The sequence below is a fragment of the Mytilus galloprovincialis genome, chromosome 12 (genome assembly GCF_965363235.1).
Source record: "Mytilus galloprovincialis chromosome 12, xbMytGall1.hap1.1, whole genome shotgun sequence".
Lineage (NCBI taxonomy): Eukaryota > Metazoa > Mollusca > Bivalvia > Mytilida > Mytilidae > Mytilus > Mytilus galloprovincialis.
In genome coordinates this window covers 55,889,518-55,914,742 of record NC_134849.1, presented here as the reverse complement: position 1 = coordinate 55,914,742, position 25,225 = coordinate 55,889,518, and the positions used below count along the sequence as shown (strand labels likewise).

Genomic DNA, 25,225 nt, shown 5'->3' with positions numbered 1-25,225 from the left:
CATCAATCATACACATGTTTGGTACAATATTTCAACTTTTACTTTCATAGTCTTTATCTATATAAAATTCTCTCTATTCCTGAGCAGCACCAAACCCGATTATAATTAGAAGTCTGATGTTTTTAGTCATTTCCACACTATTCATCAATCATGCACATGTTTGGTACAATATTTCAACTTTTACTTTCATAGTATTTATCTATATAAAATTCTCATGAGCAGCACCAAACCAGATTATAATTACTACTCTGATGTCACAATTAACTTGATATGAACATTTCATGTTTAACCAAGTGTGACTTTTTACTTACAAGAAAGACTAATTTATACATTTTGTGAATTAAGAAGGGCAGTCAAATAACAGAAAAAGTTTGTAATTTTCAGAGTGATTAAACATTATTTAGTTTATATTGGTTTTGCCATTATTTTCAAGAATCAAATGCCAACTTTTTTTCTTGCAAAAATTAAATCAATAATATATAATCTCAGCATACCAGAATTCTGAATTGACAATCGACCACATATATATTTTATTTACCATACTTATACTTATAGACAGTATTTATTTATACAATTTTAACTTTTACATTTTACTATATAAGTCTATATATATATATTTTTATATGTTATCTCATCCGAAATGGGTTTTTTTATGTGTATTATTTTTTAACTTTTCTGTAACCTTTGTACTTGCATGGTTTTATGAGAATAAACTATATATCTATCTATCTATCACAACAAAATGAAACTATTGAGTTACCTACGCATTCCTCTCTAGATTAACTGTAGATAAATGATCACCTGATTATCAACATATTTAAATGTCATCAGTATAAATAGATTGTCCGTTTTGTTACATATTTTACTTCCTGTTCAACTGCTACCATTTTGTTTACCCAAATTATAACTGAAATTGGCATAAATAATTATTTGTTATCAACATAGTATACAAATCGTACCAAAGATCAGAAATTTGCGTAAGTACATGACTTTAGTATGTTCCATTTCCATTCTCAATTTTATCATAAATATTTATCAGTTGAGTATTCATTTTATATAAAACACGAAAGTTAAAATCATTGCCAAAAATAAACTCACTTTAACCAAAACCTGCCATTTTATCTGATTTACAAACTACTATGTTAAATCAGCTTTAATCTTTCTTTGAAAATGAAAATGTTACAAATATAATTGAATTTTTATCATGAGGTTTGCATTTTTCAAAGTTCTTCCTTTCCAACTTCGAGACATCAGGTCAATTTACACTATTTTTACATATATAATAGAGGAATGTTAAATATACTCGACTCAACCGATGGTTCATATCAAATATGTATAAAGAATAGAGCAAAAAAATATCAAAGAATAAGAACCTCGCATCCAGACCATCATACTAGTTACCTTAATGAACGTTAGTTTGTCTTTGGGAGATTTTTATTGGTTATGATACTGTTTCTTTTTAAGGTAGATCATAAGTAAATCTTTTTTGAGACAGAATTTTCTTATACTTAGCCAGAATGAAGATTTTAATATGCTCTTTTCAAAAATATAATAAAAAGTAGGGGTCACCGTACTATTTTTCAAGCTATGAGTCGTTGAAAATTGCCTAAATTTGGTTAGATTGTTAATGGAAAAACACAATTGTGTGCATAAAAAATAATCTATGAGATAGAATTATGAAATAAATTGTGAAAAGATAGGTTTTGTAATATGTTTTAAGAAAATAAAAAGAAAAAATGGTGTCACCGAACTTGTTTTCTTGCTACAAGTAAAAAGAAAAAAAATCCCTATCTGTCCAGTATAATTTTTTTACTAAAAGAGTTATCTTCCCTTAAATGGCTCATTTGAAAAAAATGATTCAAAAAGCAAAATAAAATGATATTTGTTTAATTATTTTGGATTATACAATAAATTGCCAAGTTTTCTTTATATTATTAAACAGTCTAACCATCACATTGCAAATCTGTCTCCAAATTTGCAGATTTAGGCAAATAACTAGACCGATTTTTTACTGTGATTGTTCAATCCAAGATGGCGGTATACCATGAATCTACCTTAAGTGGAGATGGATAGCTGCTGTCTACTGGAGACACAAAATCAAGGTTGCTGTTCGGCGTATTTTTTTTTTTTTGAAAGATAGTTCCAAAGTTGGGGTCGGACATCCAACCCCATCCTTACCGAAAATGTAATAAAAAATAGTCCGCACTATGTCCCAAGGGAAGCTGATAAGTAGATGAGGTCTACAGTAGAAAAAATCCAGGGTGTTGTTCTGTTTATGTTTTTTTTTCTAAAGTAAGTCTGAAGTTGAGGTCGGATATCCTACCCAACCCTAACAGGAGGGGTAATAAAACAAAAAAGTCTGCGGCAATACTTTTATCTGCACTAGGTGAAAGTGTAATATATTGAAAGCGATTACTATTGCCTTTATATAACTAATGAACCAGAAATGAAATTTCATTGAATTGAATTGTGTCTTTGACTACTTAATTATATATTAAACACTGATGATATAGTGGTTATATATTAATAAAAACATTTGAAGTTCGTTTGAGTCTTATGCAACATTTGTGTTTATACAAATATTTGAAAACTGGCTGCTACCGACTGGCTGATTGGGCCTGGTCTCACAAACTCCACATTTTCATTACAGCTGATTGCATTGAGTGTGAAGACAAAGGTAATATTCTTGGTTAGCTTGCTTGATGGCTAAACCGTGAAGTCATTATTAGGTAAGGTATACTACCCTCCTGTAGTAGTTGCCTACTGCCTACATACATATTGACTGGTTATCTGTCGGACTAATCTACTCTTAAAGGAGGATAGTTAAACTAACTTAATAATGCAAGCAAGCTAACAAAGGATACTACATTTGCCAACACATTCAATACAATCGGCTGTAACGTCTTTACGTTACAGGTTGCAACACTTTGCCAAATTATAGCATTGCAATACAAGTATGGAAAATTATGTCAAGTGCTTTCATATAGGGTTATACCGTAAATTGGGTTATTTTAGTTGTAGTTTTATTTTGTTTTATTTGGTGTCTACGATGGAAGTGTCAAAATTAAACACACAAAAATAAAACAAACACTAAATATTGAAACGCCAAAATCGAGGACCGCTACGACGATAATGGTAATAGTTGGGGGAAATATCTTATGTTATTATATCTTCCTTAAATTTCTAATAATTCTATACATAGCCAAATCTGAAAAATAAATACCGACACTATATATAATTTTTATCTAATCGTCAATTTTATGAAATTGTAAAGAAACCACATTATGAATATGTATTCTTGTATGTCATAAATATGCCAGGCTACTGCTGATTAGACACCGTTGTTGGAAATAAGAATATAAAAACTCCTTGTTATCCTTTATCTTCAATTAATTAACATGAAATGCCAGAGGCATAATGATTAAAAGCTAAATCTTTGATCGATTATCATTAACACGTAGTTGCAATAGAGAAAATTATTAAAATTTATTTCATATGATTTGTTTTAAAAAAAAAATAATGTTTTAAAATCACTTTCTTGAAGCGTTCAACCCCGAGATACGGAATTATTTGCAATTGCATTCGGAACCGATTCCTTCATTTAGTTAACTTTGTCGTGTTTTTAGTTTGTGGAGGTGATTGATATTTACTAATTAACATAAACGAGTTAAAAAGGGCAAATATGAATGAGCTTGCACGCTCTAATTGTCCCAGAATTAAATACATCAATTCGGCAAATTACCAAAATTAAACACAACAAAATAAAACACATGCCTTTTGAGTGAATACCGCCAAAATATCACGACGCCAAAATTTCCCAATTTACGGTAATGTATTTATGTTCTATTAGAGGTCGGTCATTTAAAGACGTATCAACCGTATCATATACGTTGACGTATCCGCATCTGCAGATATACCAAAAAAACAGTATGTGATCCCGAAAATTTAATTTTATGTACTTTTAATAATGCAAATGGGCGACTGATTAATTTCTAATGCAGAAATTTACAAAACAATCAGGAAATTTCGAGTTTTTGTGGAATATGTAACCCGACTTTTCAAGATATTCCAGATAGTTGAAACAGTTTATAGGCATGATAGGAGTGAATACGGTAAAATCGTTTGTTGGTGTATGAAGTTGTGCTCAGACACGTAGAACCAAATTGTTAGTTGACAAATAGATTGATACCCAGTATACTGTTTTATTAAATGTACATGTATTTATATAATATCTGAAGACAACTGGTGTTTCTATTACCTCTTCTGATAACATCGCAAATGAACAATATTCAAAGTTCCTTACATGTATATAAGTAGTACATTTGATTTGTTTGTGTTTATTCGTGTATCATCTTGAAATATTTTTTTAACTAGATTGTTAAGGATTGTGTACAATATTCGTGTACCTGCACTATATTGGCTCCTTTTTAACGAAATTTAAAAGTAGTTGATAGAACCCCTTATTTTTTTTTTTGACAAAACGCCACTTTCATAAATATTGAAACAGTATGTTTGAATGTTTCGAAGAGATTCCAATTAGTTTATTTTATGAATGAAGCATGGTCTTAAGTATTGATAAGCTCGGGATCACATAATATTTTTTCGAAATATCTGCAGATGCGGAAACGTCAACGTATACGAAACGGTTGGTGCGTTTGTAAATGACCGACCTCTATTATGGTAGTTTGCAAAAACAATCTCAAAATCGAAATCTAACTGAACAAAATAGTTACTCACATTACAAAAAGTTTGAGACATTGAAGGCCAAATAAGTTTTCATATTTCACATTATTGCGTGTCTTATTGTAATCGGACAGTCATTGTAGACTTTACAAAGTAACATAATACTAAGGCAAAAATAAATGTAGAGTTTCATTGGTGAAATTAGGACTGTAATAAAAAGATAAAGGTTTATCAAATGATCATGACTTTTGTTTGTAGTAAAATGAGCAAACCCTACAACAAAGAGTATACAAAATGTTGAGCCCTAAAAAAACCGCAGAAGTTAAATCTGTGAAAAAAATCGTGCTCGTATAGCACAAAAACAGTTTTCTCATAAATAAATTAAAAGCGCTATTTAAGACAATAATTGCTAACAAAAATACAGCTGGCTATAGTACTTTGCATTTAAAAGTATGTGATTTCATTTAGAAAAAATGAAAGAACAAACTCCAAAAAAAAACTTAAGGGAGTTCGCTTCTCAGTTTCAAAATAATTAACTTTTCAAAAAGCTAGTTTATATTGATAGGGGATAACTAAAGGAATCAAGAGAGCAAAACAAATATATAGGTCAATGTGCCAGTTTTCTAGATATTGACCATTGAAATTTTAGCGGGAAAATATTATCTCTTGACTTTTCATAGCTTTATCATTGACAAGTTAAATTTCATAAAAAAATTCCGCTGTATTTATCCTATTTTTCGTTGTTTTTTTCTGAACTTATAAAATCTTGTTTGAATGCCAAAATACGGTATAACTATAGCCTTAGAATGAGATGTATGCATTGATATATCAACCAGTATGAATTATCCAAGGTCGATAAACTGCTATAGGTAGATATAGACTCGTATCCGACCTCATACAAAGGATACACTTTTAATTCTTTAGTGTCAATAAGTACACATAATCATTTGATTGCATCTACCTTTTGTGTCAGATATTCTAAGCATAACTACTTTATATCTGCCGGTTTCAGTCTAACCTTGAACATTTGACTCTTTCTAGACGAATACGATTAGTAAGAATATACACAGCTATAATATTCCTACACATATATATAATATAAGTTTATCACCTAACAAACTCTAAACAAAGTGAATTAACTAATGTTAATGTTGATCAGATTTGATTTTGATCTCAGGTGGCCCGGAAATAAACACTACACATATTACCTGTCTGTACTTTATTTTGCTGACCAGTTATTAGTTGTTTACGTAATAGTACGATGTTAAGGTATCATTATCATTACAAATGTTTGAATATTCAAGACAGCTATGTACAATGAATACCAAATTTTTTTATTATAAACGTCAATGTAAACATTGCAAGATAGAACTCAAATTAGTGAACTATATCAAGTATATGTAACCATTTTAGTTCACAATTCAGATAAACAGAATTTAAGTCCATTCATTCTCTCATCAATTGTATTTTCCAACCGTAAACTTTTTGTAAGTATTGTTTTTCTATTTAAGAAATGTTTGTTTCTGTCTATGAAGAAATAACATAAAAAATGTGGTGCACACTAAGTAACCCGCGTAGTGGGCTATTTTAAAGTGTTATTTCGAATAGACAGATAAAATATGACAGATATTTCTTATAATTTATTTCTTAATTCAATTTAAAACCGGAGAAAATCATGAAAAAAACGTTGATGACGTCTCAATAACATGACTAAATTGTGTCTATAAGCTGATAAACTAAATGACGTCAGCCAATCAGAAGACGCGTTACATCTAATAATAATTACATATTTATATATATATATATAAGTCTGAAAATTACTCCAAACAGTGTTAGAGTTAGATTTTCTGCTGACAATTTTTTGTTCGTCCCTCAGCGGGATTCGAACTCACACCTTTGATACACTACAGCACCAATCGCTTAGCCTCATGTCCAGCGCTCTAGACCACTCGACCACATCCGCTATATAAAAATACAACTTCAATAGTCGTAGTGTTACCTTGTCAAGGAAGGCTAATCTAGAGATAGACATGAGACACGTGCTTTTTAAGCGTGTGTAGATGTTATATTATTATTTTTATACACAGTGTATTTTTCATTTGTCAGTAATCTAACTCAACAATTTTTATAAATCATATGGGATCATGATGCATTTCATTATACAGTCACTAGAAATAAGTATATCATACAAACAAGTCTAAACAAGTGACAAACCATACAATATATATGCGCACTGGATCTCAGAGTGATAGAGATACATGGTTAATACAAATATTTATATAAGTACATCTGAGTCAGTGACAACTCTACAACAGATGTATCCATCGGATCGCCATCAATGAGGGTGATACATGGCTGTGTACATAATGTATATACAACTCGTCTAAACATCAACCCAACAATGTTAGATCTGTAAATTTGCTTTCGCAAATTTGGTCACTGACTCAGACGTACTTATAAATATAACTGTTGTAGAGTTGTCACTGACTCAGACGTACTTATAAATATAATTATTTTCTGTAAAATTGAGAATGGAAATGGGGAATGTGTCAAAGAGACAACAACCCGCCCAAATAAAAAACAACAGCAGAGGGTCACCAACAGGTCTTCAATGTAGCGAGAAATTCCCGCACCCGGAGGCGTCCTTCAGCTGGCCCCTAAACAAATATATACTAGTCCAGTGATAATGAACGCCATACTAATTTCCAAATTGTACACAAGAAACTAAAATTAAAATAATACAAGACTAACAAAGGCCAGAGGCTCCTGACTTGGGACAGGCGCAAAAATGCGGCGGGGTTTAACATGTTTGTGAAATCTCAACCCTCCCCCTATACCTCTAACCAATGTAGTAAAGTAAACGCATAACAATACGCACATTAAAATTCAGTTCAAGAGAAATCCGAGTCTGATGTCAGAAGATGTAACAAAAGAAAATAAACAAAATGACAATAATACATAAATAACAACAGACTACTAGCAGTTAACTGACATGCCAGCTCCAGACTTCAACTAAACTGACTGAAAGATTATGATTTCATCATATGAACATCAGGCACAATCCTTCCCGTTAGGGGTTTAGTATCATACCATCATAACATATATGAGAAGAACATAACCCGTGTCATGCCAACAACTGTTTTTAGAATAAATGTGTTTAGTTCCGATGCAAAGACCTTATCAATGACTCAATATTAACGCCAAAATGTGACTGTATATTACATTAATTTGTAGGATCCTTTACTATAGATAATTTAGCTGATCTGTAACAATAACATCTTCATGCCTTATATATCATGTACTGTAGTACGCCGCTAGATTAAAACTGAAGAGGAAAGGTAACACACGGCCACTGAAAGCTTTATTTTTTGTAGAACCCAGGTGGTCGTGTGGTCTAGCGGGACGGCTGCAGTGCAGGCAATTTGGTGTCACGATATCACAGAAGCATGAGTTCGAATCCCGACGAGGGAAGAACCCAAAATTTGCGAAAGCAAATTTACAGATTTAACATTGTTGGATTGATGTTTAGAGGAGTTGTATATATATATATAAACGCCTAAAAAAGTGTACACAACAACTCCAAATACAAAAAAAAGTAACTATAAATGTAATTATTTATAAATATTTCGGATAACAGATATCCTTCGTCAGTCAGATTCTGATGTTAAAATATATATATATATATATATATATACATAACGAAATCATTAGTTAAAAATCCACGAAATGACAATGGCTACATATAAATGCATGTTCTAATGAGCCTATAACGTTTTGATACAAGAGTTGATAAAATAAACTTTCCAAACGGTGTATAACTAGCTATGTTGCAAACATGAATTTAGAGTACAAGAATCTCTCAAATTTACAATTACTTATGTAACATCGATCGTCGGTTCTGATGAAGTTGTAAGGACAAGAAGAGAGATATTTACTGCGATGGATATTATTCTAAATAACATTTATGCAACCTCCATAGGTAGTGGTAGAAAAGCAGAAGGTTTAGATCTCAAAGGTAGTGATTTTTTATCTGATGTTTCTTATAATGAAACATACATTCCCCCAGTTTTGGTTTGTTTTTTTGTTTTTCTGTTGCCTTAAATTTATCATAAAACCACTTGTTGGCATGATACGGGTTATGTTCTTCTCATATATCTTATGATGATACGAAACTATACCCAAAACAAGACTGGCTGTTTTTGGTTCTCATATAATGAAGACATTATCTTTAAATCAGTTTCATTGAGTTCAAGAGCTGGCATGTCAATACCTAATTTAATTACTTTGTTGAGAATGGTCGCTCCTCTGGTTTTTTAATTTTGCCAGATATTCGAAATACTCTTTTTCTCCGGCTAACCCCTACTTTTCTTTTCGTTATCTTATTGCATAAAGTTTGAAAAGATAAATTTGAAAATCCTATAAAATCCTCAACACCTTATAATTTTGGTAACCGTCTATAGATCTGAAGTTGTTCATTAGTAGACCAACGACTTATTATATTATCAAACACTATATGAATGATACACAGTAACACAAGATAACACACAAATGTAACTGTTGTCATTAGAGAATACGTATTTTCTCTCTAAGCATGAAATATCAAATGCAAATAAATCTGACTTCCTTATATAAATCATGTATCTTCTAAAAAAAAAACTAAAGCTTTATGTATTAAATATGTATAGTGAACATTAGACCGTTGGTTTTCCCGTTTGAATGGGTTTACACTTATAATTTTGGGGCCCTTTATAGCTTGTTGTTCGGTGTGAGCCAAGGCTCTGTGTTGAAGGCCGTACATTGACCTATAATGGTTTACTTTTTTTTAAATTGTTGTTTGGATGAAGAGTTGTCTGATTGGCACCCACAACACATCTTCCTATCTCTATTATGTTTTTTTGTTAATTGATATCATGAATTATAACTCAACTAATGCGGCGTTCACACAGTGCTGATTATGGCTCCCGTTTGCGAACAAACAGCATTCAGACAAAACAATTAAAAGCCGGATAAATATTTTTCATTGATATTGTATGTCCTAAAATTGTCTTAATGAAGTCGTATACGTTCGTACTAGATACCTGCGAATAACAATTGGTTCGGAGAGGTTGATTAAGTATTCCGACGGTTAGGTGCGTCCCGTTATATAGGGGAAAGGGGGGTCAGCGGATTGTGTCTAGTCGGATTATAATCTTCTCTGTGTCGTGTGAGTTCCGATGTATCGCATTAAAGTCGTAAAAATATCATTTGATATATATTAGTTTTCTGGACTTTTTTCTATGCACCTTGCATGATCTGGTGAAAATGTTCATTGTTTTTTGCCTATTGAGTCCACATTGCAACAAAATCTTGCCGTATGTAAACCGCAAAACACAATATTGTAAATTTAAAAAATTATTGAGAAAACACTGAACAGTATGTGTAGTCATTTTTATATAACAAAAATAAACAGAATGTTGATGATGTATTCCTTTAACGCCTCCATTAATTTTATCATTGATTAAAATGTATGTAACTATTTTTTTTCTATATATAACACAATCGTAAGTTTAACATCAGTGATACGACAATGACTACAACAGTAAGAATGTTGAGTACATATTAAACATATTCAAGCATGTTCTGACAAGTCCTAGCAAAACAAAACATTATTCTACCATTGATTTATTATTTATTATATTTAGTGAATAACTAGAATTTAAAAATCTCTTTTTATATTTGTTTTCTAGATATGTTGAGAATATGAATTCAGAAGACAAGAATCTATCACTTCAATTTTATGATTACTTATGTAACATCGTCGGTTCTGAGGAAGTTGTAAGGACAAGAAGAGAGATATTTTCCGCGATCGAAATTGTTAACAATGATTCTTTCATAACATTCATAAGTAGTGGCAGTAAAGCAGAAGGTTTATACCTCAAAGGTAGTGATTTCGATCAGATGATTTATCCAAACTTTATTCGTGTGTATGAAATATTGAATTGTGTCCAGTCTGATCCAGATAAAGTTCCATTAGTCATGGAAACAAACGACACAAAATCTGGATTTACAAAATTGAAGCTAGCTATTGAGTTTGACTATGAGTTTGATATGATACAAGACTGGTTTGAGACTGTGGGAGAAGAAAAGTATATCTCAAGCAAACGATTTCGAGAAAAAGACTTATCTGATGATATGGTAATTCATGGTCCATGTCAGTCTACAGCGGGTGGGGAAATTGATTATGCACAATGTTTATGGTGTAAAGAATGGATATCATCAGCTCAACAATGGATTCACAGATCACGTACAGTATGGCCAGATAACACACTAGTAATATCAGCAGTACAATACGGAGTTTTATTTGTTCCTATTGGCTGTAAAAACTCTCCAAACGAGGACTTAGAATGGCGTATATCATTTTCCATAACAGAAAAGTTGTTGGTTCATTCCTTTTCCCATACTCAGTTATTATGTTATGCGTTAATGAAAATTATCTTAAAGGACATCATCAAACCGAGACATAGTGATCTTCTTTGTTCCTATTTTCTTAAAATAATAATGTTCTGGCTAAGTGAGGAAATCAATCCATCAGAATGGAAACCTGAGAATATGATTTCTTGTTTTGTGGATTGTATAAGAAGACTTATTTACTGTGTTGAATATAAAACATGTCTTCATTATTTTATTCCAGAAAACAATCTGTTTGAAGACAGATTTACTGACAAAGAACATAAGGCATTACTGGATACACTACGATTTGTTTATGGATCACCATGGACTTCTGTATTCCATACGGACACTTTTCTGAATTACAAACTACAATCAATTAATTCGCATTTGATGGAACTATCAGCTTCGGAATTATCATGTTTTCCTTATATAAGAGTAAAGGATAACCGTTCAATGTACAGTCAATTTAAACGTTTTCGAAATGGCTATGATAATATTTTTAGAAAGGACATGTGTGCGTACATAATAAGTGTATGTTCAATGGAATATGTACAACCTTCAGATTTTTGTAACATGGCAGACAAGAACAAGTCTTTTTACAAACAATACAAGAGATTATTTGGTCATATTAATATAAATTTACAGTCAGATTCAATAACTCCTTGGTTATTGTTATCATCTTTGTTTTACAAATGTAAACGATTTCGGGAATGTCTCTATATAATCAACTATTTATTATTCAGTTGTAACCCGGATAGGATATATGTACATTTAGCAAACAGTTTGGCTGAACAGACTGTTTTTAAGCAGATGAAGCAAACATTGGGATTAATGCATACGTTTAAATATTTGATAATTGAACATATATATTTTCAGTATCCGTTTTATTTATTACCAAACGAACTTATGTCTTTACAATCCGGCAATAGTTTGCATATTCCTCCTGGTGTGTACTCTTATCTTCTACAATTTCTTTGCTTGTATCAGCTTGGTGATAACAGAGGAACTCAAAACGCGCTGCATAATCTCGAACTAACAATGCAAGAGCGATACTTTATTTTTCCCAGTGAGTATTATTCTGAACAAGTTAATACAATTTTTCTTTTGGTGAAATCATTAAAAGGATACAAATAAGTTGCGAGTGACTATTTCATTGATACACAGCTTTAGTGTGAACCCTATTTAATTAACATGGATACATTTTGCTTTTAAGAAATCAATATGGGAACAATGAGTGTGTTTGTATGTTGAAATATTTAGCAGTGTCATTCTTAATATTTGTTGTCACTTACTGAATTAGGTCTTTCCACTTTTCCGTGAAAAGACCTATTGAATTTGTTCAAAATCTCTTTGTGTTGCATTTTAACGTTGAGTCGTTTGTGTTTTCTCTTATTTTTGAGATATTGAGATAAGACGTGGCACGGTACTTGTCTATCCCAAATTCATGTATTTGGTTTTCATGTTACATTTGTTATTCTCGTGGTGTTTTGTCTGATGATTGGTCTATTTCTGTGTGTGTTGCGTTTCGATGTTGTGTCGTTGTTCTCCTCTTATATTTAATGCGTTTCGCTCGGTTTTGGTTTGTTACCCCGATTTTGTTTTTTGTCCATGGATTTATGAGTTTTGAACAGCGGTATACTACTGTTGCCTTTATTTACATCACTTTTAAAAACAATGTTACGATCAACTGATACATGTTTATGGAAAGGCTAGTCAAACGTACTTACGGATTTTTTTTTATCTGAGGTATGACTTGTAGAATATCGTTATAGAATTGAATTATTTATGCCAACAGTGTTTCTTATATAAGTTAAAGGAAATCATAACAGGTTAATCCATGTATGGAAAAATGTATAACCACCAGGAAAATCTATTCATAACTATGACAATTAAATATGTAGGAAAACTGGTCATTAGGTCGTTCCACTTCTCTGTGGAAATACCAAGTGTATACGTTCCGATTTTTATTATATTATAGTCAAATTTATCATGATGTTGATGCGCATTTTAAATTTTATCCTGCTAAACCAAACTAATTTCTTTATAAGAGATCTATCCAGGAAAACTGTTATTATTGTGTGAGTATCTCATTGTGAACAGTAAACATAATTAAGAAGTTTCAGATTGATTTTTAAATTTATGCATTTTAATCGGATCGAAACTTCATACGAGAGCTACTGTTTCTTTTATTTTCGACCTTCGTGATATATAGATGCAAATCATGAACCGTAACTTATAAAGAACCAAGGCCACTTGATTTTGTTTTTTGTCCATGGATTTATGAGTTTTGAACAGCGGTATACTACTGTTGCCTTTATTTATTTCTGATTCTTAGGTTTTTCCAATTTTCCGTTGAAAGACCTATTGATATGGTTCTGATTATTTGTTCTTTCCACTTTTCTATGAAAAGACCTATTGTATTTGTCCTTATCATTATTTTATCATTATTTTTTTTCTTCCGACAAATTTTGTTCTCGCGTAAAATATTTGTTTCGCCATATGTCGCTAAGATATTTTTTTTTATAAAGTATCATACAGTTTATGTGCTTTTTATTATTCTAATTTTAGGCCGAACAATTTTCTTTGTAAGAGTTTTCTCCCCATTCACTGTGTATCAAATTAATGCATCTCCTTCGTTACAAAAAAAAATTTCGACTATTTGTTTTTGTTAATTGTTAGTAACATCCTCAGGTATTTTTGTTTAATTTGGTTCGAAGCGATTTACATTTCACTAAAACGGTTAAATGAAAAAAAAATAACTAAATATAGCTACAAACTTTGCAGCTTTCAGGACGTATACAATCATCTGATCTTAATATATTAACCAAAGTCCATCAACATCGCCCCTCCCCTTTTTTTTGAGGAATTCCATGTCGCCTTGAAGTTCAGTCCGTACATTTAACTGTCAAAATGCAATCCGTCTTTTGAAAAAACTTCTGAAATAAAAATCCAGACATACATATTCAAGCGTCACGTGATTTCAAAACATACAGAAAACTCGATTTTAACCTACATGTTGAAACAAAATGCACACACAACACATAAATAAACTATGAACTATGAGTTCAAGTAGCAAACATAGAAAATGAAAAAAAAATGGAGAAGATGATGTAAGGACTTTTATTTATTAGGAAATCCTGAGCCTGTTCGTTTGGGAGTGAGGGGTTTATAAGTACACAGCCCGGTCAGAATATGAACGTTAAATCCGTGAGTGCCATGCAAACGTTCAATCTATCAATCAATCAAAAAACTAACCGACCAACCAACTAACTAATCAGCAAAATAATCCATCAACATATCAATCCTTCTTTTTGATACCGGCTTCAAGATACCTTGTAATAATTTCGTTTCGCTTGTTCAAAGAGATCCTTTCCCGTGGGTTTAATTTGTATATCAGTCAAACAAGCAAGCAATGTACAATTATATCGAACCATATATTTTTGGAATCAATGTCAAGTTAACTATCAAATAATACCGGAAGTAGAATTTTTCATTATTTCCTTATATCCATGCAATTGCTTAAACACCATATATTTTTGGAATCAGCGTTCATGAAAAACTCTGATTCCTTATCCAGATTAAAGCTTTGTTTGATTTTTCTTTATCTGCTCTTTGACTTTGGTATTCGGATTTATATTTTTTTTTTAAAGGAGCATAACTTTAGATACATATCTAGTAGAAATGCTTATTGTGTGCACGAAAAGTGACACCGGTAATGTTATTGATTAAGTATTGTAGCATTTTGTTACAACAGCGTATCAATATTCTTCTTTAAAAATTTTAGAACAATTTTAAAGATGTCAATGTCATCGAAAAAGTTTTTATCACTACTATCATTTTTAGTATATTTCGTCTTTGTTTAAAAAAAAAATAAACATGGAAAAATAAATCTGAACCAAAATGAAATAAAATATATCAATGGAATTTTAAAAACTTTTCTATGTTGAGGAGGCATGCTGTATTTGACCTGTTTGAATAGGAGGTGTGCATGTTTTTAGTATATAAGATAACATCTGAACCAACACAACACCCAACGAAACGGCGTCGCCATTTGCGGTATTATTTCTAATGCGCACTTAATTAGTTTTACTATTATTACACTTATCATTAAAATCTTCAGAAACCCATATATAATTTGTATTCGCAAGAAGAAAAAATACAATTCGTAGGTTGTATAAAAATGATATTCAAATGTTGAATGAACAGCAAAAACAACACTCCTAAAGAATAACAACACGTAGGTAATAACAAGTTAACTACTTTAGTCGGTGAGGCAGCACTAAAACTGAGCCTTGTCAATACAATTGTTCTTCAAATTGTTGAGTAATATTCGATTATTATTATAATAGAATAACTGTTATGATATTGCATAGTTCTTTAGTAGAAAAACATATCTTCTTCAGCTTTTCGAGCAATCACTTGAACTTTATAAAAGCGGTAGTATCAGTACTACAATCTATGACTGTGAAATTATTTATGAAAATATCATTTCCCCACCTTAGTAACACTATACCAACTGAACCTGCATATGGAATATTCAGGAAATTGCATCTACCAGTCAGACTTTGTAGAACGTACTCAGTGCTAACGATTAGTTAAATCACAATTCAATACACATTTGAATACAGTATTATTCTAATATTAAATTTGGCCATCGTGGTTTTTTGTAAGAGTGACCTGGTAAACATGAAGGCCACATACAGAACATATACATTCATCGTTGTGTGAAATTATTTATCACTTTCATAGCGATACTGTTACTTGTAATTCTTCTATAAACCTTTTTCATAAAATTTCTATAATTTTTTATCAAATTTTTATGGACTTACATTTAAATACATTTCCCAGATATGATTATGAATCAAAAGAAGTAATTGCATTAAAATTTAAGTCCGCGTGCAGCGGAAAGAAATAACAAATCAGTAGTTTTTTTCTAATGTTAAAATAAAGTTTTAATGGCTTCAATACATTAGTGTATCCTGGCTTTTTTCTATAGTTATTTCCTTGATATTATTATCTTCCTTGCACATTACTCATCAACTATTATTGTCAGATATATTAATATTCTAATTACGATAGTATTAAACTCAAACATACATTTTTGTAGTTATATAAGTGAACTATATTTAGATAAGTACTATTGGTACTACGGTGCATTGATGTTAATTGTATTTAGTAGCGAAATTATTGATGTTTTTCTATTCGCATACTAGTATGTAAATATATATACATATACTCAAATATCATGAAACTTTGGTAATTAGTTTATATGTATTGGTGTTACATGTAGCTTCCTTTTGATTTTTATAGATTTACATTTTACGTTTTTGAGTTATGAGGTTTTAGTAATTAAAAAGGGGGGTATTTCCAGTTTTGAGACAATAACTCAAAACGCTTTCGGCAAATCTCATGACACTTTGATGATTTTTTTATTCATGTATCTATTGACATAAGCTCCATTTCGATTTCATGGCACGGCTGTTTATTTTACCTGGGCATGGTGAAAAAAATATTACTATAAAGGGCAAAGACTTGACAACTCAATAATGTGTTCTGGTAGGATGATATGTTTGCACTTAGAATATCTGACTGGTTACTCTCCTAAATTTATAAATTTCATAAACAAAAATATTGGAGCCTAGTACATGTAGTAGTTCTTTGATTCCATTTTCAAGATTCACTGAACATAGAAATTATTGTATGATAGTTGGAACCACTACACTCTGCGGTAAACTGTTCATGTCCCGCCTACAATAGTAGAGGGGCATTATGTATTTTGGTCTGTGGGTCCGTTCGTCTGTCCTTATTATGTGGTCTGCAAAAATGTATTTTGCATGCCATATTATGGTTTTAAGCACTTTTGTATGGTTCACTGAACATTAAAATTGATAGTGCAAGTTTGGCATCATTGTCTTTATTGGTGCAGGACATACTTAGTCCTTGTCAGGTGGAGCTGTGTGTGTTTCATTTGTACAATTCAATTTTATATTTGTTAGACTTGTCAAGTTGATGTTGATTACCCTTCCGAAGCATCGAAGATCACCCCCAGATTTTGGTAGGGTTCTTGTTGCTTAGTCTTTAGTTTTCTATGTTGTGTCTTTTGAACTGTTATTTGTCTGTTTGTCTTTTGGTTTCTTACCCATGGCGTTGTCAGTTTATTTTTTATTAATGCGTTCGACTGTCCCTCTGGTATATTTCACCCCTCTTTTGCTGTGTTATACTGTTAAAAGAATAAGGTGTAGCTGCTACTACCAATTAGCAAGTTTGTCATTCTACAGAACAGTTTAGTAGCTTTGAATCTGAATACTAAACAATGAACAAATGCAATTGTAATCACTTAGATTACAAATAATGCTATTAACTAACATATCGCAAGTTGTTTTTTGTGCAATTCATTTCAGTTGATTATTGTGGCAATAATAAATAATTCTGAACTTACAGTATAATGGAAAAGATGTCTTAGGAAGGCCACTTTGTTTCTTGAAGACTTATTTTTTTACCATAATATTTACATTATAGATAAGAATCTAGCTGACATTGGTGGTCTAGTACTAAGCACTATTCCTACAAAACAATCCAGCAGACAGTGATGGTCTTACACATATAGTACAAAACAATGTTCATATACAAATCGAGCTGACCGTTGTGGTCTAGTTCAAAGCATATTTTTACAAAAATATAACTGACAATGTAAAATGTAGTTTTAATACAATATACTATTCATATAAAATCCAGCTTTCATTGGTGGTCTAGTACATAGCACAATTCATATTCATCACATAAAAAACACTGTTATCAATCCATTTTCAAAATTTCATGTACCGTATAAAGTTCGGTAATATGTTTTACTAAATGTTAAAGTCCAGCGAAACGAGACAATTTAGAATTAACCATTCATCTTTTGGAAAGTTTTTTTTTTTTTTTTTTCTATTATTTCATATTTCTTGAATAACAGTTTAATGAACAGGAGTGTTTCCATTGATGATTAAGGGGGAAATGAATTTGTCCTTGAGTTTCCCAAAAAACATTTCTGATCCTGAACATTCCCATCACCCACACATAAAATAAGAATGGTCAATGCCCTACCCCCTATCCACCAGAAACAAAAGGGGAAGCACACATTTATAAATGAAGGTCACCGCACTACATTAAATTATTATCAAAACATGTATCTAATAGCAAGCTGTATTTAAAGGGACTATATCAAATGTGGAACAATTAAAAAACCAGCTTGGGATATGCTAAAAGTGAGTAAAACTGATGGACAAAAAGACAAATACTGCAGACACCTATTACAGTAATTTGATTTCAATACATTTCCTGAGTCCACGCTAATGACAACAAATAAGTGATAGGTCCACTGAGTTGACTTCATAGGTATATATAACATAAGTACTAATAATAAATATACTAAAATACCCAAAATCTGGAAGTCCAGAACATCATCAATAGCCAACTTGAATCCAGTATATTCACCATCATAATCTAGGAAAGCATCTCTGATTTTTCTAACAACACAGGATGGAATAACCACTCTCTTACTCTTTCCGAGTCTCTCACCTTTCAGCATCAAACATACAAATTGTCTGTAGGCAACTAATCGTGACTGTCTGAAATAGCATAAATACATATACAATGACTGATTTCTGTGAGAATTCACAATTTGATATTGTGCATGGTAGACACATAAATGTTGGTCAACCTTTTAAACTTCATTTGTCTTGTGGGATATTCTACTTGAGACCTAGTACATGTATATATATACCAGCATGGTTTTTATATGTTTTTTTGTTTTTTGTTTTATAGTTGTGGGTTAGTGTCTCATAGATATAAATATCAGCCTCTCATTTTTTTCAAATGAATCATATAGATTATATTTTTGAAAATATAAATTTGTCAAATATTAATCCCTACAGCATGTTTCAATATATTATGTTCTGTGTAAAATATTCTGCATATATCAATAAGGCTAACAAGAAAAACGTTTTCTCTGTCAAAAATGTCCAAGATTGTTCTTACGTTTATTTTCTTATTTTTTTTAATAATGGAGGACTGTATTCATGAAGTAAAAACGAAGCTTTACTCTTTGTTCTTAATCAATAGTTTCTATGGTGTCTCGACTGATCTATATTTTTGCCGCAACATTTACAACAGACACAGTCACCTTTGTCTGAAAATCTTGATACTCTTATAGCAATATTGTAGAGAATAATTTTTTTTTATCAATTTCTATCAATTTTTTATGGCCTTTATTATAAAAAAAAGAGATATGATTATAAATCGAAGGAAGTATTAACATCCAAATTACTTAAGCATATATTTCATGAACCGGAAAGAAATAACAGATATGTTGGTTTTTCTAATGCTTAAAATAGAATATAAGTATACGTCCGATAAAAATTGACCAAAGCATTATGAGCAATTAACAAACAATTTTGAAAAATAATATTCGAATGCTATTCAGACCAGGACCAGGTAACGTTGTGGTTATTTTCACTAAGTTCATCAGCATCGAGATCATATATCGTACTGTTCAAATGTCCAAATGTTTTGTATTAGCATCAAGGAAGACAAGATTTCGAAAATTGACCCGTCTGATGTCATAACGTTCTGTTTATATAATGATTAAATACATCTACAGTTAGCAGGAGGTACAATGAACAGCCTGTTCTTCTATAACTTGTTGTAACTAATTGCCTTTTTCTTCGGTGACAAATTTAGCAATTAATAATGTATTGAATACCTAATATCAGTTCAATATTAATATTAAATCACAAGTGAAAAATGTCAAATGGATATACACATTTGAATACAGTTTGTAATTCTAATATAAAAGATTTTTTATAATGACGTCATGGTCTTTTGTAATAGTGACCTAGTGAACGTGAGGGCAAAATGCACAACAGATAGAGTCATCTTTTTAAGAAATCTCTTCACCTTTATAGCAATACAGTATAGAATAATTGTGTCGCTGCTAATTTTTCATAATTTATTTTCATACATTTTTATCAAATTTTTATGGACTTTATTTTCAAAAAGAATATATGAGATATGATTATAAATCAAAGGAAGTATTTGCATCCAACATTATTTCTACATATATTCAAGGCCCCGGAAGAAATAACAGATATGTTGGTTTTTCTAATAAAATTAAAATGGCTTCAATAAACTAGCGTGTACTGGCTTTTTTACAGTTATTTCCGTGTTATTATTTACTTCCTTAGAAATTACTCATCAATTATTATTGTCAGACAGAATTTATTCAGATCACGATATTATATAAATCAAATCTGTAGATCAGACATAAGCGTATATATCTAAACTACTACAGTATATGTATACAGATGCATCAGTTTATGATACATTTGTTTAATAAAAAAAACACTGAAACTATGTTAACTTGCTTTAATATATTTAGAAATCATAAAGCAAAAGTGCATTACAACACATATTAACAGTGAGTTATAAGATGCAAACACAAGCGACGTGTTAGATTTATACTATGACCTAGGCCATGAAAATTGACTTATTTTTTTTTCTTTTTAGTGGACCACATACCTCAAATCAAGTGGCCTTGGTTCTTTATAAGTTACGGTTCATGATTTGCATCTATATATCACGAAGGTCGAAAATAAAAGAAACAGTAGCTCTCGTATGAAGTTTCGATCCGATTAAAATGCATAAATTTAAAAATCAATCTGAAACTTCTTTATTATGTTTACTGTTCACAATGAGATACACACACAATAATAACAGTTTTCCTGGATAGATCTCTTATAAAGAAATTCGTTTGGTTTAGCAGGATAAAATTTAAAATGCGCATCAACATCATGATAAATTTGACTATAATATAATAAAAATCGGAACGTATACACTTGGTATTTCCACAGAGAAGTGGAACGACCTAATGACCAGTTTTCCTACATATTTAATTGTCATAGTTATGAATAGATTTTCCTGGTGGTTATACATTTTTCCATACATGGATTAACCTGTTATGATTTCCTTTAACTTATATAAGAAACACTGTTGGCATAAATAATTCAATTCTATAACGATATTCTACAAGTCATACCTCAGATAAAAAAAAATCCGTAAGTACGTTTGACTAGCTTTTCCATAAACATGTATCAGTTGATCGTAACATTGTTTTTAAAAGTGATGTAAAACCCTTCACACGAAGGCAAACTGACTTCAAGCAATATATTTCATTTCTTTGTAAAGCTAATCAAATTGTTACAATGATGTCACTAGAATAACGAACGTGCATTTAACTTGACGAACAAAAAAAGCTATTTGACGAGTTGTATATTTTTTCAAAAAGCATGGAGCATTGATTAGGAACTGACCAGTTGACAAAGATCCTGTAGATAGGATATTCCATGGACAACGATAAAAGTAAAATAATATAGGATTTTCTTATCCTTGATCTCATTTTCCTTTCTAAGGTAAAAAAAAAACTCAAATCAAAAGACTGTTAATACTTAGGGTTTGCCAGATATAAATACATTTCAATTCTAACAAATACAGAAGGGGAAATACATTTTATAAATATATAATTTCTATACCGCTTCATTCAAGGTTAAATAAAACACTCTGAAGATATAACAAGCAAATTGAAAAACTATTTTTGTCGGCATCTTCTTCGGTTGCAAAATATAAGAAATAACAAGAAAAACGGTATTATTCATACATGGAATGCGGTCGCAGTTTAAAAAGCATATTTTTTTTGGTGAAATCTTATACCAAATGTCTAATCAACATTTTTCAAAACAACCAAACCTTAAAAGTAAAAAAAGTCAGAATGAAAAAAGCAATCAGAACAATAGCAATAGGTCTTTTCAAGGAAATGTGGTAATACTTAATAAATTGTTATACGATGGCTACACAATGTTCCGATATTAATGTCAGAATAATTTGTGTAAAGCTTGTCATTAAGACGGGGTTTGACAAAAACAAATGTATATAGCTGGGGTGATTACATATTTCTTCAAATAATTGCATAACTGGTATGTATTTGAAAATCTACGTTTTTTTTAGGTATGTAGTAAATATGGAACTAAAAGACATGAATCTATCGCTTCAATTCTATAATTACTTAAGTAACATCGTCGGTTCTGAGGAAATTGTAAGAGCAAAAAGAGAAATATTTACTGCAATTGACATTGCTACTACTTATGTAACCTTAATAAGTAGTGGCAGTAAAGCAGAAGGTTTAGACCTCAAAGGTAGTGATTTCGATCAGATGTTTTTTTTAATTCTATTCGTGTGTATGAAGGTTTAAATGATGTCCATTTTGGTCCAGGTGCATAACTTTGTGTTATGGATACAAACGACACAAAACCTGGATTTACAAAATTGAAATTTGATAACAAATCATATCGTGATACTGATATGGCACCCGACATTGGTGAGACTGTTGGAGAAGAAACGTACATCTCAAGCAAACGCTTTCGGGAACAAAACTTACCAGATTACATGATTATTCACGGTCCGTGTGTGTCGACACCAGGCGGGGAATTTGATAATGCAGACTGTGTTAGATGTAAGAAATGGATCACACCAGCTCAACAATGGATTCACAGATCACGTACAGCATGGCCACCCTACACAATAGTTACTACAGCTGTGAAATACGGAGTTTTGTTTGTTCCTATTGGATGTAAAAATTCTCCAAACGAGGACTTAGAATGGCGAATATCGTTTTCCGTCACCGAGAAAATGTTGATTCATTCCTTTTCCCATACTCAGTTATTATGTTATGCGTTAATGAAAATTATTTTAACGGACCTCATCAAACCGAGACATGGCAATCTGTTATGCTCCTATTTCCTTAAAACCATTATGTTATGGTTGAGTGTGGAAATCAGAGAATATGAGTTCATGTTTCTTGGATTGTATCAGAAGACTTATTTACTGTGTCGAATATTAAACATGTCTTCATTATTTTATTCCAGAAAACAATTTGTTTGAGAACAGATTTACTGACAAAGAGCATACAGCATTAGTAAACACTTTACGGGTCTTCTATGAATCCCCATCGAATTTAATTTTTAAATCTTCTTCTTTTCAGAAGTATAGATTAGAATCATTTAATTCACGTGAAATGGTACTATCAGCGTCGGAATTGTCGTGTTTTTATTACCTGAACATTACGCTTGGATGTTTTTATTCAGAGTCCATGTACAGTAGTATCAAACGTCTTGTAAACGGTTGTGTAAATAAGGAGCTCTGTACATACATTATATCTGTATTAGCCATGGAAGTTTTACAACCAACTCATCTTTGTGACATGATGGATAGAAATAAAAAGTAGTATCAACATTACAAAAGTTTAATATCTTGTTTCATGATAAATGTACGTTCATCGTCATTTTCATCGTGGTTATTGCTAGCATCTTTATTTTACAACTGTAAACAATTTCAGCAATGTCTCGATATAATCAACAAATGTTTGCTTAGTTGTACTCCGGATAAAATATATTTACATTATGACAAAAGCTACACTGAACAGACTAATTTCAAGCGGATGAAGCACAATTTGGGATTTTTGCATGCAGTTAAATATTTGATGATTAACGATGTATATTTCTATTATCCATTTTGCTTATCATGTTTATTGCCAGACGAACTGATATCTTTAATAGACGGCAAAGTTTGTTTAACTCCTCCTGTTGTGTATTCGTATCTTCTACAATTTCTTTGCTGTCATCATCTTGGAGATAACAGAGGAAAACATGACGCGCTGCACGATCTAAAGCTAACAATATCGAAGCGGTACTTTATTAATCAGAATGAGAATGTTTCTAGAAAGGTAAATAAAGGTCTTGAAATAGTTAGAGCATTCATAGGATAGTAGTTAAGAAAGCAGTCGAGTACCATGCAGCGTTGTGAGGGCTCATGGTCACTAGGAAGCTTGCAAAGTTTCTGCTTAAATGGAATAAATGTGACTACAATTATTTTGCTGTTTAAAAGAATTATAAGCAGTGTAGTTCATATTATATAGTCTTTTTTGTCAATTCCTGAATTTTAAAATTAATCGAAGATTTGCAATCAGGCGTATCTATAACTGACAAGGGTCAGGAAGGAAACAAGTGTAAAGCAATACCTCGTGGGCATGAATTGATAATTTCGTTTTATCTTATAAAGAATTTAATATATTTTATGCAACAACAACGTTCTGCACATTTTGTACAGCACTAACTGCATCAATTAAACCAGAATTATTTTTTCATCGCTACAAATTATGAAAACTGATATCAATCCCTAGTTAATATGAAATATACATGATGATCTATCATAAATATGAAATTTACATGAAGATTTACCTTAAGTATCAATTGAACGATACCATGAACCAAAATAAGTTAAAAATATTTCGATCGATTTTTGGGTGGTTTTTTTTTGTTTGTGTTGTTTTTTCTTCTAAGGAATTTATTGTCAGATTCATGCATTCAGACTCCCAGCTGAAATTTGGAATATCTGGGCGTTTTACACACGTAGAACGATTTAACTTGTAAGAACGGTATTTCATTATTTACAAACTATTCTTTTTATATAAGTATACTGGATATACATGTATGTAATCAATCTTTTCGAAGAAAATGCTATAAAAGATCAAATGCACAGAATATTCGTATGGTAAATAAAAAACCTGTTCCAACAAACAACTATAAAGATCAAGATAAAGGAAGATGTTATGAGTGACAATGAGACAATAACATTAACGGTACCAATTTTTCTCCACCAAATGCGCATGTCGACAATACATGTCTCTTCAGTGATGCTCGTGGCCAAAATATCCGAAATCCGAAGCTTATGTATAAGATGAAGAGCTATTATCAAAGAGGTACAAAAGTATAGCCAAATCTGTAAAAGGAATCAAAGCTTTGCATGAGGGAGATGTGTTCCTTAATTTATAATCATTTCTAACATTTTGTAACAGCAAATTTTAATAACACAACAAATCCGTATTTTCATGTCAGTACCGAAGTACTGGCTACTGGGCTGGTGATACACTCGGGGACTTACAGTCCACCAGGAGAGGTATCGACCCAGTGGTAGTAATAACATGAACGGTGCCAATTTTCCAGCACCAGATACGCATTTCGAC

General features: G+C 31.4%; 1 protein-coding gene across 1 annotated transcript; it reads left to right on the top strand.

Moving 5' to 3' along the window:
* The first annotated feature begins 840 nt into the window (after positions 1 to 840).
* Positions 841 to 23,198, top strand: LOC143055134 (uncharacterized). The gene is made up of 3 exons (XM_076228276.1): positions 841 to 977; positions 10,410 to 11,987; positions 23,186 to 23,198. The coding sequence occupies exons 2-3, from the start codon at positions 10,423 to 10,425 to the stop codon at positions 23,196 to 23,198; spliced, it is 1,578 nt and encodes a 525-aa protein (XP_076084391.1). The 5' UTR covers positions 841 to 977; positions 10,410 to 10,422.
* Positions 23,199 to 25,225: the final 2,027 nt, after the last annotated feature.

Excerpts from the sequence above, each read along its gene's own strand:
- LOC143055134 (XM_076228276.1), top strand. The coding sequence starts at position 10,423 with ATGAATTCAGAAGACAAGAATCTATCACTTCAATTTTATGATTACTTA.